This window comes from Monodon monoceros, unplaced genomic scaffold (genome assembly GCF_005190385.1).
Source record: "Monodon monoceros isolate NGI ecotype Baffin Bay Population unplaced genomic scaffold, NGI_Narwhal_1 Super_Scaffold_18, whole genome shotgun sequence".
Lineage (NCBI taxonomy): Eukaryota > Metazoa > Chordata > Mammalia > Artiodactyla > Monodontidae > Monodon > Monodon monoceros.
Window position 1 is genome coordinate 93131888 of NW_021703774.1, and position 16335 is coordinate 93148222.

At 36.1% G+C, this 16335-nt stretch overlaps 1 protein-coding gene across 2 annotated transcripts in view; it reads left to right on the plus strand.

Annotated features, from left to right (window-relative positions):
• Positions 1-16335, plus strand: part of DBT (dihydrolipoamide branched chain transacylase E2) — a 42344-nt gene that overhangs the window by 21375 nt on the left and 4634 nt on the right. For both annotated transcript variants that reach the window (XM_029230733.1, XM_029230734.1), the window contains exons 5-10: positions 6527-6648; positions 9260-9476; positions 10476-10642; positions 13602-13679; positions 15565-15756; positions 15895-15966. In XM_029230733.1, the coding sequence (XP_029086566.1) occupies positions 6527-6648; positions 9260-9476; positions 10476-10642; positions 13602-13679; positions 15565-15756; positions 15895-15966 (848 nt within the window). The remainder of the gene's footprint in view (positions 1-6526; positions 6649-9259; positions 9477-10475; positions 10643-13601; positions 13680-15564; positions 15757-15894; positions 15967-16335) is intronic.

The following is a 16335-nucleotide window of genomic DNA, read 5'->3' on the forward strand; positions in this document are numbered from 1 at the left end:
TTTCTTTTGGTATCTCCAATGAAATCCACCTTAATAAGTCTTGATATAGCAAAATAAAATCATAGAACTTTTTCAGGAGGGGGTATATTTTTTCTAGATAATTTTTTACAAAAATTAATTTCCTGTATGACATGGATGAATCTTGAAAAATTATGCTGAGTCAGAGAAGCCAGACATAAAAGAGAACATGCTGTATGATTCTATGTATATAAAGTTTTAGAAATGCAAACTAATATATTTTGACAACAAACCCATTAGTGGTTGCCTGCTGATAGGGTAGGAAGGAGGCAGAAGGTTAGGAGGGAGGAATTACCAAGGAGTATAAGGAAACTTTGGGGGGTGATATGTCCATTATCTTGATTTTGGTGATAGTTATGGGTATATATATATTTCAAGACTTATGAAATTTTATATTTTATATATGTGCAGTTTATTATATGTCTGTAAAAACTTAATGGGATTGGATAGGTTATGTTCAGAGTAAAAATTATCTGATAATTTTCCTCATAGAGAACTGATCATTGTTAGCTATTCTATTTCATTTGCAATTCAAAGTGTATTCTGAATAATTGCCTTGCATGCTAATTTTATTTTGTGTGTGTACCTTTTTGCTTTTATATTTATGTTTTCTTGTAATTTTTATTGTTTTTTACTGTAAGAATGACTATGAAGCATAAAATAAATAAGCAAGCCTATAGAATAGTAGGTTCAACTTACTAAGAAATTTATATGTGCCTCTTTTTAAATTCTGGAAACAGGAAAAGTTTCTAAATATTTTGTGTACCTGTCTTAAACAAGAATTTGTAGTAATACTAAATTTGTCTATACTGTTCCTCGTTTTAGTGCCAAGAAAATCAATTATACTATAAATAGAAAATTACCTAAAGAAAAGTCTTTTAGAAGTATAAGACACATTATGTCCATTTTACAGGTGGGAAATAATTGTAGCATAGAACCATCAAGAGTGTAAGGGATCAAGAGTAGACGTCTTAATAGCAGTAATGGAAATTAAATCCTGTCTTTTAATGCTTGTTTAAATAATATTCTATGGTACTCTCTTTGTAACATGGTGTTGCAGCCTGCTTTTCAAGACTGGAGTGTCATGATAATTCTGATGAGGGAAAAAGTATTTGTGACCTCCAACTCCTATCTCTGAGTGCTCTGACTGTAGGTAGAGTCTACTTGAAAAGAGCTTACTAGACTCATTTATGCTGTTTAAAAAAAAAAAATTACAAATTGAAATTTAGTTAATTAATATTATCAAGATTATGTCAAAGCTGATCCATGTCTCAGTATGTTGTCTGCTGTGAACTCAGTCTTAAGAATATTGCCATGAGTTCTCTTTACAGCTAACCTGGCTTTCTCTAACCTCTATTTTAAAAAGTAGGATGACTACTCACTTTTCTAAACAAGTAAAGCTTTTTGAACCCGAACTTTTCTAAACCATTTATTTAATGGGAATCAGTAGTTTTATTTATTTATTTATTTTTTAAACCTACATATTTTATGCCTTCTTAAAGGGAGGATATTGGGTATAACCTAAAATCGTTTTTGATTATGCAAAGGCATGTTAATGAACATTCATTTTTCTGGGAAAAACACAATTCTGCCTCTGATTTTTGTTTTTTCAGCCTACCTCTTAGCCTTGTCATTGTGCCAGGCCATCACTCTCCTTCTTAACTTTCTGGCAATACAGATAACCAAGTTGTTAAGAAATATGTGCTAAGAAGAGAAAATACGTTGTGATTGAGAGTATAAATGACTTTTCTCTGGAGCAAGTGTATGGTTTTAATGCTGAGGCTGTGTGGCACGGTTTTAGGTGTTCTGCACCTACAGCTGTGTACAACATTAAGTTGCCAGAATGCTGGACCACCAGACAAGTGGAGAGTTACTATACCTAATTAGCTCTAATTGAGGAGTCTTGCCACCATGGGGAAGTATTAAGGAAAGAGAGGAAGGGACATAAGATGTAGCAGAATACTTTATAGCAGAAGGGACATAAGATGTAGCAGAATACTTTTATATTATTCTGCTGTTATATTGCATTTACCCTTTAACATGAACACCTATCATCGTAACTAAAACCTTATTTTGTATAGCTAATTGTAGACTGAATTGATTGAATTAGCTGTTTCAGTAATTTGAAGTGAGAAAGAAAATGCTATGCAATCTCATTGGTTTAGACATCATTAATTCTCAATTTATGATCATTTGAGCAGAAACTAAACTAAGGTTTAGATTTGTGCTATGAAGAAAAGTCTTCCTAAGAAGTTTTGCAGGGAGGAAAAGTTTAAAGCTTCTTACAAAAACAACTCTTTCAAAAACCTTTGAGTGCTTTGGTATTTCAAAAAGTATTTCCCATTGCAATCACACAGTTTTAATATTTTTACTAATTCAACTTACTCTTTTATTTAATCTGAAATAATATAGTTTTATTATTAATTTTCTTCACATGATGAATTCCAGCAACACTAAATTGACAGTCTTCATGATAAAAACTTATTTACCAGAGTCCTTTTGTTCTTTCTTAAAATTTAATTAAGGTTTTAAAAACTGTATCTAAATCCACTACTGAAGGAATAAAATCCCACATATTAGAGTATAGTGCAAGAACAGTGAAAATCACATCATTTGGGGAGAGTCATGAAATTTTAGCTTAGTCTTAACTCCATCCCCCTTAGAGTCTGTTTCTACATTGGTAAAATCAAGAATGTGCCCTGCATTCTGGTAGCATTATTGTGAACATCAAAGGAGAAAATAAGTATATAAAGTATACTTTATATAAGTATAATCATATAAAAAAACTTAGAAAATTGCTTCAAGTGCTATTTAACAAGGTAGTATTTTATTTTTTTTATTTATGTTTTAAACAAGTTTCAAAAGATTTTTTAAGGCAGCTTCATACCTGGAATATGAAACTAAGTTGAAAATTACTAAGACTTCATTTTTGCATAAAAGAAAAATTGCCTTTATCACACTGGAATTCTTAATTTTCTCAGAATCAAAATTAGTTATTTTAAAAGGCAAGGAATAAAGTACATTGAATGAATGGAATTATAACCAAAGCCAATATGATCAAGATCATTTTCCCCAAAGCCTCATTTGAAAAGAATTTGACATTTTAATGTGAAAAGTCACAGAAGTCCTTTACGTTTAACTAAGCTCCTCAAAATATTGTGCCAAATACTTAACATTTATATTAAAACACTTTAAGTTGTATTTTTACCATATACATGTCCAAAAACAATCCTGAAAAGAATATTTTCTTACAATAAAAAACTTCCTGCTTTTCAAAGTCTGATCGGTTGCAATCATAAAAATACTAGGTTCCTGTTTATAAGCTCATGATATGAAAACAATTATGTCCAATAGCTTCAGGGGAAAGTACAAACTAGAATTTACTGTTAATAATTTCTTCCTCATCTTAGTCATCTATGTGAAGTACAGTAGGAAGGAGTCAAATGTTAGGACTTACTCTTCAAAAAGTTGAAAAACGACAGGAGTTACTGCCAGGTCCCACTCTGTTACACAAACTCTGGTTTTACATCAAGATCACCATGGTTTTATTTTAGTCATCCTCTGATTTACTGTCCACACTTTCTTCATATTGCATAGAACAATCATATGTTTAATTAAATCTGGAAAAAGTAATAAGCATTCCACATTTTGGGGGTAGCAATATGGGCCTCCCCCGTGTTAAACATGTCGCAGTTTATAGCTAAGCTGACAGTTCAAAGGCTGAACCGGAATAACCAGGACAGCTTGACTTTGCTGGTTTCCCAGTTGCATAGCTTGCAATCTCTATTTCATCGAGGTAACAGGGCACGGTAACAGGAACAGATTGTTGCATCAGCAAAACTGAACCAGCAGCAACTTTCTCCAAAACTGTAACTGTTTTTCTAATGTGCAATCTCTATCAGGGCTAAGGTTATTGAATCAAATGCTAATAGAAGTTATTGTGGCCACTAGCTCTCTAAGTTGAATTTAGAAGCCGTTCTTTTCTCTCCTGCCTGAAAGATCTGGTCATCTTCCTAGATCTTCGTCCTAGTTGTTAGGTTCTGAACCAAATATCCTTTTGTATCTGTGCGAAATTGTGATTTGATGTTGATCACTCCATTTATCTTGGCATCATGCCACAAACACTTATCCATTTAGAAAATGACATTCCCTCCATTCCTTATGATTTACTTCTTCTCTACTGGGTCACTTTTAAGATAAGTTCTATGATCAAGGTAACAAAAAGACTGGAAACCCTTGGATCATGGAAATGGCTTTCTGGTAGATATTCTCTGTTAAATCTCTGTTAAATCATCCCTGGCTTTCCAATGTCCTTAGCAAGGTAGTATTTTAGTATTAAGAGAGCTTTCTTCCCCCAACTACATGACAACTACAACTCATATATAATATGAGTGACTTCTTGCAAATCTTTGTTTTATTACTTAATACTTACACCGAAGTTATTCCAAAAGGCAGTACTATTTGGTGATATATAGAATTTTTTCCAGAAAGGTGAGTAGCAATAAATAACATGATATTTTGGAACTGTTATATAATAACTTGTATATGATATGTCTGGGCATTTATGCATTTCTCAAACTGTAGCAAATATGCATTATTCAAGTTAGTATTTGGGATTCCTACAACTGAACCCCCTTGATTTTTCTTTGGATCTTAGTTCCTAATGCTAATCTTTCTTACTAGTTTCTCCAGTAACTTCAACAGATGTGGACAATGCACAGGGCTTCTCAAAGTGCAATAAAATTATGCCTGGAACTGTAGAAGTTATATTCCAGCTTATTTGACCAGAAAGAAAATCTACTAGGGCCAGCCATGAACTAAAGGAAACAGCACAAACTGAGTCAGCCCTAGGATTGAATCCCAGCTCTTCACAGTTTATTAGGTGTGTGACCTTGGGCCAGTCTCTTCATCTCAAGTCTCATTTTTTTTAATCTGTAAAATGGGGATAATAACACCTATCTTACACACTGGAGTGAAGATTAAGATATTACATATGTAGTGCAGTATACGATATATACTAGGTGATTGTGGGAAGGAAGAATAATTTTCCCTGTACCTTCTGAGTTCTTAGCTGAGACCCCTGTAATAAAAGACAGATGAACAAGAGAAAAACAAATTTATTAACATGTAGACGTCATGTATACCTGGGAGATACCCAGGAAAAATGAATAACTCAGAGAGGTGGCTTTAGGATTCAGGTTTAAATACCTTCTTAATAGGGAAAGGGGAGGAGGGATGTAGGCCTCTTAGGGGAGAGTAAATGATTTTTAGGAAGGATGAATTGGCTCTTAGAAGAATATATGGGAGGTATGATAGTTTGTGACAAAAGTTTATATGGATGTGTTGCTGATTTCTAGTCTCTTCTCCTGTGATGAGTCAATCTTCCGTGGTTGGATGAAACTCCTAGGGAGTTTCTGACAGTTGAGTTCCTTTTGGATGTCTTTAGGTACATGAAGAGAGTTCAGAGTAAGCCTCTCCCTGCATTTGTTGTTTTTCAAGTGCGTACAGCTCTTGGAAATAATCAGTACACCAAAGTGGCATATTTTGGGGTGGTATGTCCTGAACTCCTACAATCACATTTTGGGGTGGAATATTCTACTACTCTTCATGTTCAATACAAAGTGTTTGTTTTTTCTCTTCCTTAACCGTAGGGGAACTTTGAGAGCTCCACCAGACCAATTCATAGACTAGTGAGGAGGAATGAATGAATAGAATGTCTTTCCATAGTTTTCTAGCAGTGGAAAATTTTTATTTGCTTAGAATAGAATGTCAAAGCTAACTCAGTTTTCTGCTGATTTTCAGAGGTTGGCTCTAGTTTACTTATTCCCACAGAGATTCTGCTGTACTATAGCACTGATTTCCTAGCATCCAACTTTGACAATTAAATGCTCTTAAAACCTTTTTCTTTTTGGTTGCAAAAATACATGGTAATAGCCCAAGATAGTTTTTCTTATATCACTACTCTACAGTTAGAGAATAAAACAACCAAATTAGTATTAGCCATGAAAATAAAACCTTCCACAGCATTCCTTAAGCCATATTCAAAGCAAAGAAAAAATTTAAATGCTATATTATCTTAGGAAAGCATTTAAGATTGTCACAGATTTTACATGATTCATGTAATTTACCTCACATTTGATTCTCATTTCATATGTATTTGAGCAATTTATTAGGAAAATGTTTACAATACAATGTGTTTTAAAATTTATGAAAGAAACTTGCATCTTTTAACTTGTAGCTGCTACATAATTTTAACAGAAATGAAGTAAACAGCAGGCAATAATAATCATTAAACAGTACCTGGTACCCATACACCCCTCTCACTCACTCTAGTACCCTTGTGTGTTTTTCCATTTTACAGTTGTGTTTTCCCATTCTGAAGTAGCTCATCTATTATGCTTTTTGACTGTATACTTTAAGTTGAATTTATTTATATAAGACACTAAGCTTGTTGTTTTAGTTGTTTTAATATTTTCTACTAAAGAGTAAAATTTTACCTTGTTACCAGATTCAGAAGAAGATGTTGTTGAAACTCCTGCTGTGTCCCATGATGAACACACACACCAAGAGATAAAGGGTCAAAAAACACTGGCAACTCCTGCAGTTCGTCGCCTTGCAATGGAAAACAATGTAAGTTTTCTTCATATTTAAGTGTGAGATCACACAGAAGGTATACATGTGTATCTATGAAGAATTACCAGCTATCCCATGATGAGATGGCTCAAGTTGGGATTAAAGGAAACATGAAAATGTCTGTTACTAAAAAGTGATAGTTGCATAAAAGTCCTCACGAGCAATGAAAAGAAAATTGTGAACTTATTATTCATGTTAATTGAGAAGTGTGGATTTATTATTCTTCCTGAGCGCCTAATAACAGTCAGGGCTACCATTTATTGAGCACTTGTAAATACTAGTGTCTTAGATCAGGTACCCTACAAGCATAGCCTGAGACAAGGGTTTGGGAACACATGATTGATTGATTGAGACAGTGATCATGTTTACTAGGAATGAAGGAAGCAGTATAGGGAAGGGATGGGAAATGGGCCAGGCAAGGATGTGGTCCCAAGGATCTGCCTGATCCCAGGGAGGTAGGGAAAACCATAGAGCTATACTGACTTGTATCAAGGAGCCTGGCCTTCTGTTTTCCCTCTTGCCTGACAGTCATTGCTGCTTTACCTCCAAAGTGAGATGGCTCCTAGGCATTGTGCTAATAATTTACATGTTATCTCATTAAATCTTCACAACTCTGAGACAAAGGGCCCTTCTAAGACTTAGAGAGGTCAAATAACTGGTCCAAGGTCACACAGCTAACCCAGTGGTGGAACCAGGATTCTGTGAGAGTCTCTGTGACTCTAAAACCAGTGCTCTTAATCATTAATAGTGTCTCAACAATTGATGCCTCCATTATTTGAGCACTTCTGAGCCAGACAGTATATACATACATTATCACTAATCCTCACAGTAACCTTGCAGACTGGTTTGGGTTATCCCAGATGAGAAAAGGTAGAGAAGTTGATTAAGTTGCCTAAAATCAAGTAAGTAGCTGAACTGGGGATTTGAGCACAAATCTGTGTGGTTCCAAAGCCTGAGTTCTTTCCACTATGCCTCACAATGCAGGCTTTTGTTTGTCTGTCTGTTTTTGAGAGAAGTAGTTAAATTACAGTTGGGGGGAAAAAAGGTCACATTTTGGGAATAAGTAATAAGAGTCATTAAAATGTTCATTCTCCTTCAGCTAGTTATCCTACCATTGGGGAAGTATCCCAAGGAGATAATCTAGGATATATTAAAGTGTTTTATATAACCAAAAATTAGAAGGCACACATGTGTTCAAAATCAGGGAAATGCTTAGGAAAATTATGTTATAAACCCTTAATGAAAATTTATTAGCCATTGAATGTGTTCAAACATGAAGACGATTTAGCTTAACAGAAAAATAGAAATAGTAATATGGAACACTACACTGTTAAGGGCAGCAGGTGAAATAACGATATTATATATTGCTTTGAAAGCTATAAACATTTTACCATTTTTAAAAAAATTATATAAAAGGACTACCTGTAGAAATATATGATGTGGCTTTCCTTTTCCTAAAGATGTGTATAATTAGAGCATTTGTATAATTACTAGAAATTAAATAACAGATTTATTATTGTAAAATCACCTTTTCCCCCCTTTTTTTGGCAGTTTGTATATTAATTATTGAGTTTGTCTAAAATTAAAAACCAGTGGCACTTACAGTTGTTTGTAATTACCTAAAAATTATGTTTAAATTCTTAGAGTTCATTTGTTATAAACTAAATGTTTGATGTGATAAAGTCCTTTACTCTTTTGTGGTCATTATTAGAGAAGCATTAATACAAATGAAATAGGACTTAACCTTAAGAGTTTAACTAATATACACTATGCGTGAGGATATCATCCAAGCTAATGTGTCTTTTTATTTAAATACAGTTCAATTTAGTGAAATATTTTATCTCTATTACCAAACATAGGAAGTGATTAAGTAAAGCCAGATCACAAATGTTTCCAAGAAGTATCATGAGTGCCCAGTAGAAAGTGGAATTAGATCATCTATTGTTTGTTCTGTGGAAAGCAATAATAAAACTTAACTATTTGACCCTTAACTTGGACCAAGGAACTCACATTCCAAGTATGCCTCAATAAAGTTAATTTCAGTGTTTTGTACTGATCTTTCTAAAACAGCCATCAGAAAAAAAACTAAGTCAAGAGAGCTTTTATAGGATGATTATTTTAACCATTACATGTTTACTGGTAGCCAAGGTCAGAAACAGTGGTCTACATTTGTTACAGTGTTTAACTCTTGTTTAAACTTTCAGTTCTTCTTATGTAGTCTCCAAGAATAGAAAAAAATCAAATAAGAATTATGCAAGAAATTTAGAAATAGTTGACTGTTTAAAAATGTGTTTTCATAAATAGCTATGTACAATGTAGATATTACATTGTTACCGCATGGGCAAATGAACAGTAAGTACAGAAGTAAGAAATGATCACTTATGAAGAGTAGCTATAGTTTATAGCATTCTATTGAGAAGATGAAAATGTTATTTATAGTTTGCAGTGTTCTATTAAGATAATTAAAATGTTATTTCCTTATACTAATTTATTGGGCAGAGATACTTTTTTACCTTCAGTTCATTTAATTTCACTTAGAGACCTCAGTGATGGGTTTATTTATTTTTAGGTAGTTTTATTTTTAGCATTAAAATATGTCATTTTTTAGATTAAGCTGAGTGAAGTTGTTGGCTCTGGAAAAGATGGCAGAATACTTAAAGAAGATATTCTCAGCTATCTGGAAAAGCAAACAGGAGCTATACTACCTCCTTCACCAAAAGCTGAAAGTATGCCACCTCCACCAAAACCAAAAGAGAGAACTATTCCTATACCAATATCAAAACCTCCAGTATTCACAGGCAAAGACAGAACAGAACCCATAAAAGGTAATAATAATAGTAATGTAAGGTAATAGAGTAATTATTTGGGGGGAAGCTACTTCAACATGATGAAATTACAGTTTTTCTAGGAAAAGCTTTAATATATACTGATAATTTTTGAAGAGTAACATGTTAGCAGGTTTCTTAGAGTATAAATTTGTGTACAGATATTTTTTCTGTTTGAAGACTTGCTCGGTATATTTTAAATATTATTTTTTGTTAGCTTTCAAAACAACTACTTCTGATTTGTTATTTACAAATTCTTAGGATGATTAACTTCCAGAAGAGTGGCTTTGCAAGAAGCCATTGTGTAAATACATGGCTTGCATCCTTTTGAATTTATTATTATTATTATTATTTTGGCATTATTATTATTATTTTTTGTTTGGCTGCATTGGGTATTTGTTGCTGTGCTCGGGCTTTCTCTAGTTGCGGTGAGCAGGGGCTATCCTTCGTTACGGTGCAAGGGCTTTTCATTGCAGTGGCTTCTCTTGTTGCGGATCACAGGCTCTAGGTGCGCAGGCTTCAGTAGGTGTGGCACGCGGGCTCAGTAGTTGTGGCTCACAGGCTCCAGAGCACAGGCTCAGTAGTTGTGGCGCACGGGCTTAGTTGCTCTGCGGCATGTGGGATCTTCCCGGACCAGAGCTCGAACCCGTGTCCCCTGCATTGGGAGGCGGATTCTTAACCACTGCACCACCAGGGAAGCCACCTTTTGAATTTTTTATATACCACAGTGTTGAAAGCAGTTACCTGTTATATTATTACAATTGACACTGGGTGTTGTGCTATAGTCAATGCTTCAGCATTGAAATTACTGGCTTTCAAGTTATGTAATGAAGATGGTAGCTCCAAGAGGAAGAGATTAATTAGGAGTAAGTAACATTAGAAAACCTTCTATTTTAGTTTTTAAAGGGCTTAAAGGATTAAAGAATTTTTATAAAGTACATATATATATGCATATATGTATATATATGTATATATATATGTATATTTAATGTTTTCCAGGCTTTCACAAAGCAATGGTCAAGACCATGTCTGCAGCCCTGAAGATACCTCATTTTGGGTATTGTGATGATGTTGACCTTACTGAACTGGTTAAGCTGCGAGAAGAATTAAAACCCATTGCTTTTGCTCGTGGAATTAAACTCTCCTTCATGCCCTTCTTCTTAAAGGTAAGATTTTAGCCATTTCAAACAAGGCTTGAGTAAGACTTTTAAATTTTGTTTTGCGAATATGCAATGTGTTAACTATGGATTTGAATAAAAATATATTTCTCACAATATCACATAGTTAGAAAAATGTACAAGTACACTCTTTGTTTCATGGAAGTTTATAAAATTGAAATTTCTGTGTCAGATTTTTATCTACTTATCTCTTTGAGCTAGGTGAGGATTGTCCTGCCATGTAGATAAAGCCTTTAATTCTGAAAGGATCACTCCAGCAAAGTCCTGATTTGAAGAAAAGTGAGATTTGGGATTGATCTTCCACTTTTCAACAAACTTATATTGAGGCCTCTGGGAATCATTTCTAGTACTAGGCCTTGGTGCCAGTATCAAAAGAATAAGGCCGTCAGCTGACCTTGAGCAGCTCACTAACCACGATTTAGAAAGCAGCCGCCATATGCCTGACCCCGTACCAAGCGTGCTGTATACATTATCCCTTTTAACGATCAGAATAATGTTAACATGTAAATATTGCTATCCCCATTTTCCATTTAAGGAAATTGGCACTCAGAGAAGTTGAGAAACTTGTCAAGAATTTACATCTAACAAGTGGAGAAGCTAAGTTTTCGGTTCTGGTCCATTTTTCTCAAAAATGCATACTGTTGTCTCTAAATCCAGTGTGGCTTCCTACCAGCCCTTTCCATGGTTCTTTTCAATGGTTCCCCTTCAGGATTGCCTTCAGGATGGTTTCTAAATGCGTTAACGTGGCGTAAAAAAGTATTTCTATGCGTCTCTGCCACCCACCTCTCCAGTCTTCTCTCTCACAGTCACTCTCTCTGCTATAGCCAGATTAAGCTACGCATAGTTGCTGGAATACACAACTTGACCTGAAATGCCGCCTCCTCCCTTGATCAAATACATGTGCATCCTAAACACCAAATTTTGCTCCAGTGTAGAACAGAGTACAGAAGCCGGTTCCTCCTACAGAAGCCAGTGGTTGTCACAGTTTGAGTTAAATGGCCTTTTGTTTCTCATTGCAGTTTATCTCAATGTTGTGAAAGTGTTTATACTCAGTTGTCTCTTCACTGATGCTGAGTCTTGTAAGGCAGAAGCTGTTCTCCTATATGTCCATCTTTTTAACAACTACCCTCACAGGGAAAGAGATGGTCTATAAACATGAGATGTAGTAGGTGCCAGTAAATGAGAGATCTGATCTATATTACAGCTATAGAGGGTCATCTGTAGAGACACAGCAATTGAAACACATGGATGAGATCACCCAAATTATGTGTGAAGGAAAAGAAAAGAAGGCTAAGGGTTTTACATCAGTGTTTCAGGGGTAGGTAGAAACTGAGTTGGCAAAGGCAATGGAAGAGGCTGAGTGGGGTCAGTGGTTTGACAATAGGAGAACCAGAAAAGAGTCACTTAATAGCCAAGTGTATCTATTGCTGCATAACAAACCACCCCCAAACTTCATGGTTTGAAACAATTACCATTTATTATTTCTCATGAATCTACAGGTGAGCAGGACCTGTCTGCTGATCTTAGCAGAGCTCACTTATATGTCTATAGACAGGTACTAGATTGGCTAGGGGCCAGCTGGTGTAGGGTGGCCTCAGTGAGGATGACTCATTTCTCTTCTGGATGTCTCTCCTATCTACCCAGTATGCTAGCCTGCACATGGTCTCAGTACTGCCGGGGGTGAAGAGAGGAAGCAGAATGTTAGCACTTTCCCCAAGCTGTGCTGCACTGAGTTTGTTTTTAACTCATTGACCAAGGCAAGTCACATGACTAAGCTCAGAATCAGCTTGCAAGAGCACTACCAAGGGACTTGGATAAGGAGGCTCCTTACAGATTGGGGCCTTTGATTCAGCCTCTCACACCGAGAGACAAGAAAAAAGTTTTAAGAGGAAAGTAGATAATGGTTATATGCATTACAGAGGTTAAATAGGATAAGGGATGGGAACAGGCTATTGGATTGGTAATGAAGAGGTCATGTGTGGCCTCAGCCAGAACTTACTGAATAAAGTATTGTTGAGGTAGAAGCTTGGTTGCAGTTAGTTGGGGAATGAAAGAAATTGAGGCAGAGGAGAAACCTGAAAAAATATGCAGAAAGGCAGACAGGGCATAGGTGCAGGTGACAGTTACGGTGGTTGGAGTAGATTGAAGAAAGGTTCCATCTGCTCCCTCCCCTCCTGCACACCCTCAAGGAAAAATTGAGCAGGTCTGTAGGCTGAGGGAAAGAGCTGGAAAATGGAAAGTTAAAAATGTGTGAATGGGGGGCTTCCCTGGTGGCGCAGTGGTTGAAAGTCCGCCTGCTGACGCAGGGGACACGGGTTCTTTCTACAGAGGAAAATCACTTGTTCTTTCTACAGAGGAAAATAGCTTACTGCCTTTCTGTTTTTGTTTTTGTTTTTGTTGTGGTACGCGGGCCTTAGGCTCCGGACGCGCAAGCTCAGCGGCCGTGGCTCACGAGCCCCGCCGCTCCGCAGCATGTGGGATCTTGACGGACCGAGGCACGAACCCATGTTCCCTGCATCGGCAGGCGGACTCTCAACCACTGCGCCACCACGGAAGCCCTGCCTTTTTGTGTTTTAATTCAGTGTTTCTTTGAAATACAGGTTTGCTTCTCACGGAAACCTTAAGACTCTACATGTAAGTGAGGAAAACATGTAGAATTTAGACCTTTTTTTGGTACTTTGGTCAGTCTGCATAGTTACTTTGAAAATCTCCTTGATGTTTACAAGCTCCCTGATTACTTTATCTTTTATTCTTAAATGATAAGGGTAACCTAGTTCCACATTGCTGGGAAGTAACATAGAGAGTAATATGCCTGGTACATGTAGACTTGCAATTAAACTCAGCTTAAATAAGAGTTCTTTCCTTCCATCCTTTCCATCTTATTGCTTCAAATCCCCTATCCTTTCCAAGTTAAAAGTGCTAACATTGTATTTCTCTCTCTAAACAGGCTGCTTCCTTGGGATTACTACAGTTTCCTATCCTTAATGCTTCTGTGGATGAAAACTGCCAGAACATAACATATAAGGTTGGCTATGTGCTGTGATAAATAAAAGTGCAAATGTGCTTGTAGGTTAAAGAAGCTTCTATTATACCTCAAGTGGTGATCTTCTTCAAACTGGAAATTAAAGTATGGGGTAAAACATTAAACTGAAGATAAATCTGTTGCTATTGATGTTGGTTTTACTGGTTAATAATACTATTCAGATATGCAGATTGCCATTTTTAACGCCTTTTGGTTTTCTGGTTAAAATAATGGAAATATACAGCTGTGAGGCAATGGTTTACATTTCCCATCGTACATATCCTCTCCGCAAACAGAAGAGCTCTCTCAAAATGGAATTCCTGCAGTTTTTAAAACAAGAATAATTTAGGGACTTCCCTGGTGGTCCAGTGGTTAAGACTTCGCGCTCCCAATGCAGGGGGCCCGGGTTCAATTCCTGGTCGGGGAACTAGATCCCGCATGCCGTAAGAAGATCCCGCACACAGCAACGAAGATCCTACATGCCGCAACTAAGACCCGGCACAGCCAAATAAATATTTAAAAAAAAAAAAAATTAAATAAAATCACATGCTTGTGTATTGATACCCATTTTAAAAAGTAAACAAAGGGACTTCCCTTGTGGTCCAGTGGTTAAGAATCCGCCTTCTAATGCAGGGGATGTGGGTTCGATCCCTGGTCGAGGAACTAAGATACCACATGCCGCAGGACAACCAAGCCCCAAGCACTGTGGAGCCCGTGTGCCACAATTAGAGGCCTGGTACAGCCAAAAATAAGTAAATATTTTTTAAAATTTTAAAAATAAATAAAATAAAACAAGAATCATTTAAATGAGCAAAGTACTGAAAGTTTGAATTCGTTGAGTGAACTCTTCTGTTTGGAGTGAAAGTTCATTAAGGCTGAGAACTCTTTTGAGGATGCGGCCCTTACTTATATTTCTTATGAGAAATATATAACCAGGAAGTGAGCTTTACATTCTGGGGGGGTTGGATCTAAAATCTTTCCATGTTATTAACACAACTTCCTCATTAAGTATATACTTGTTGCAAACAATTCAGACAAGAAAATAGTGATACTTACCTTCAGTCCCATAATCCTAAGATAACTCACTTTATGCTGAGATGTACATCTGTCTAGGATTTTACTTTTACACAGTTAAAAAATATGGGGCTTCCCTGGTGGCGCAGTGGTTGAGAGTCTGACTGCTGATGCAGGGGACACGGGTTTGTGCCCCGGTCTGGGAAGATCCCACATGCCACGGAGCAGCTGGGCCCGTGAGCCATGGCTGCTGGGCCTGCGCGTCCGGAGCCTGTGCTTCGCAACGGGAGAGGCCACAACAGTGAGAGGCCCGCATACCGCAAAGAAAAAAAAAAAAGGAATTATATATATTATATATATATATAATACCATATATCTTTTTAAATTTAAAACGTTTTTCTTTTAACTATTTTCTATTTAATATGTTTTAGACATCATTACATGTCAATAAATATAGCTTTGTTATCATTTGTTTAGCCAGTGACTTATTGATAAGCATTTTGATCATTTGCACTTTTTCAGTCTTATAAACAATCTGACTCAGCATCTCTGTTCATCTCTACATACTTTTGCATTTATCTCCTTAGCACACATTTTTGTAAATGTTGGTATGTACTGTTAAATGTTCTCCAGAAAGTATATACCAGCTTACACTTCCACTAACAATGGATGGAAATAATCTATTGCCCTATATTCTTACCAAAAAAAATTTCTTTTTCAAAAAAATCTTTTAAAATTATTTCTTTTAAATCATCACCAATATGGTGAAAATAGTTTTCTATAGTTGAGTTCATAAGGCAGTAAAAGTTGAGACTTTCTTTTCTGTTAGCTTACGAAAAGGCTGCTGTATAATTGTTTGTTTGTTTATTTTTAGGCTTCTCATAACATTGGGATAGCAATGGATACAGAGCAGGGCTTGATTGTACCTAATGTGAAAAATATTCAGGTCCGCTCCATATTTGAGATCGCCACTGAATTGAACCGCCTCCAGAAATTGGGCTCTGCAGGTCAGCTCAGCGCCACTGACCTTACAGGAGGAACATTTACTCTTTCCAACATTGGATCAGTGAGTAATAGTAATATTCAAGTTCATAAACCATAACTTAAGATTTGTGACCATATGCTCAGTTAAAAATATAAACTTTAATTTGCCATTTGTTCCTCAGAAGCTTAATTTTTCTACTCTATTTTGCTTGTTTTTTAGATTGGTGGTACCTACGCCAGACCCGTGATATTGCCACCCGAAGTGGCAATTGGGGCCCTGGGAAAAATTAAGGTATGTTTGTTACATAGTTGAAAAAAGAGTTTAAGCAAATTGGGGTAGGAAAAACAAAGAAGAGTAACTGTTTCTGAGGTTTTTCCCCACACTTTGTAGGTTTGAGTATGGTATTGGGTTTAGTAAGCCAATTATTTCTTCCTAAGAACTAGGTCTATAACTCCGGTGGCTGCCTCTCTGTAGAGTAAATGCTTGTGATCTGGATTGTTTCTGTATGGATCAACCATTGTGGATTATGCCAGGCACAGGTGTGAGTCTTTATGAATAATCACAAATATAGCCAATCTGAGTCTATCAAAATATCTTTATTTCAGAATACCAAAGAATAATAGTAAGCCAATCCAAATTATTATTTATAACGGTAAAACA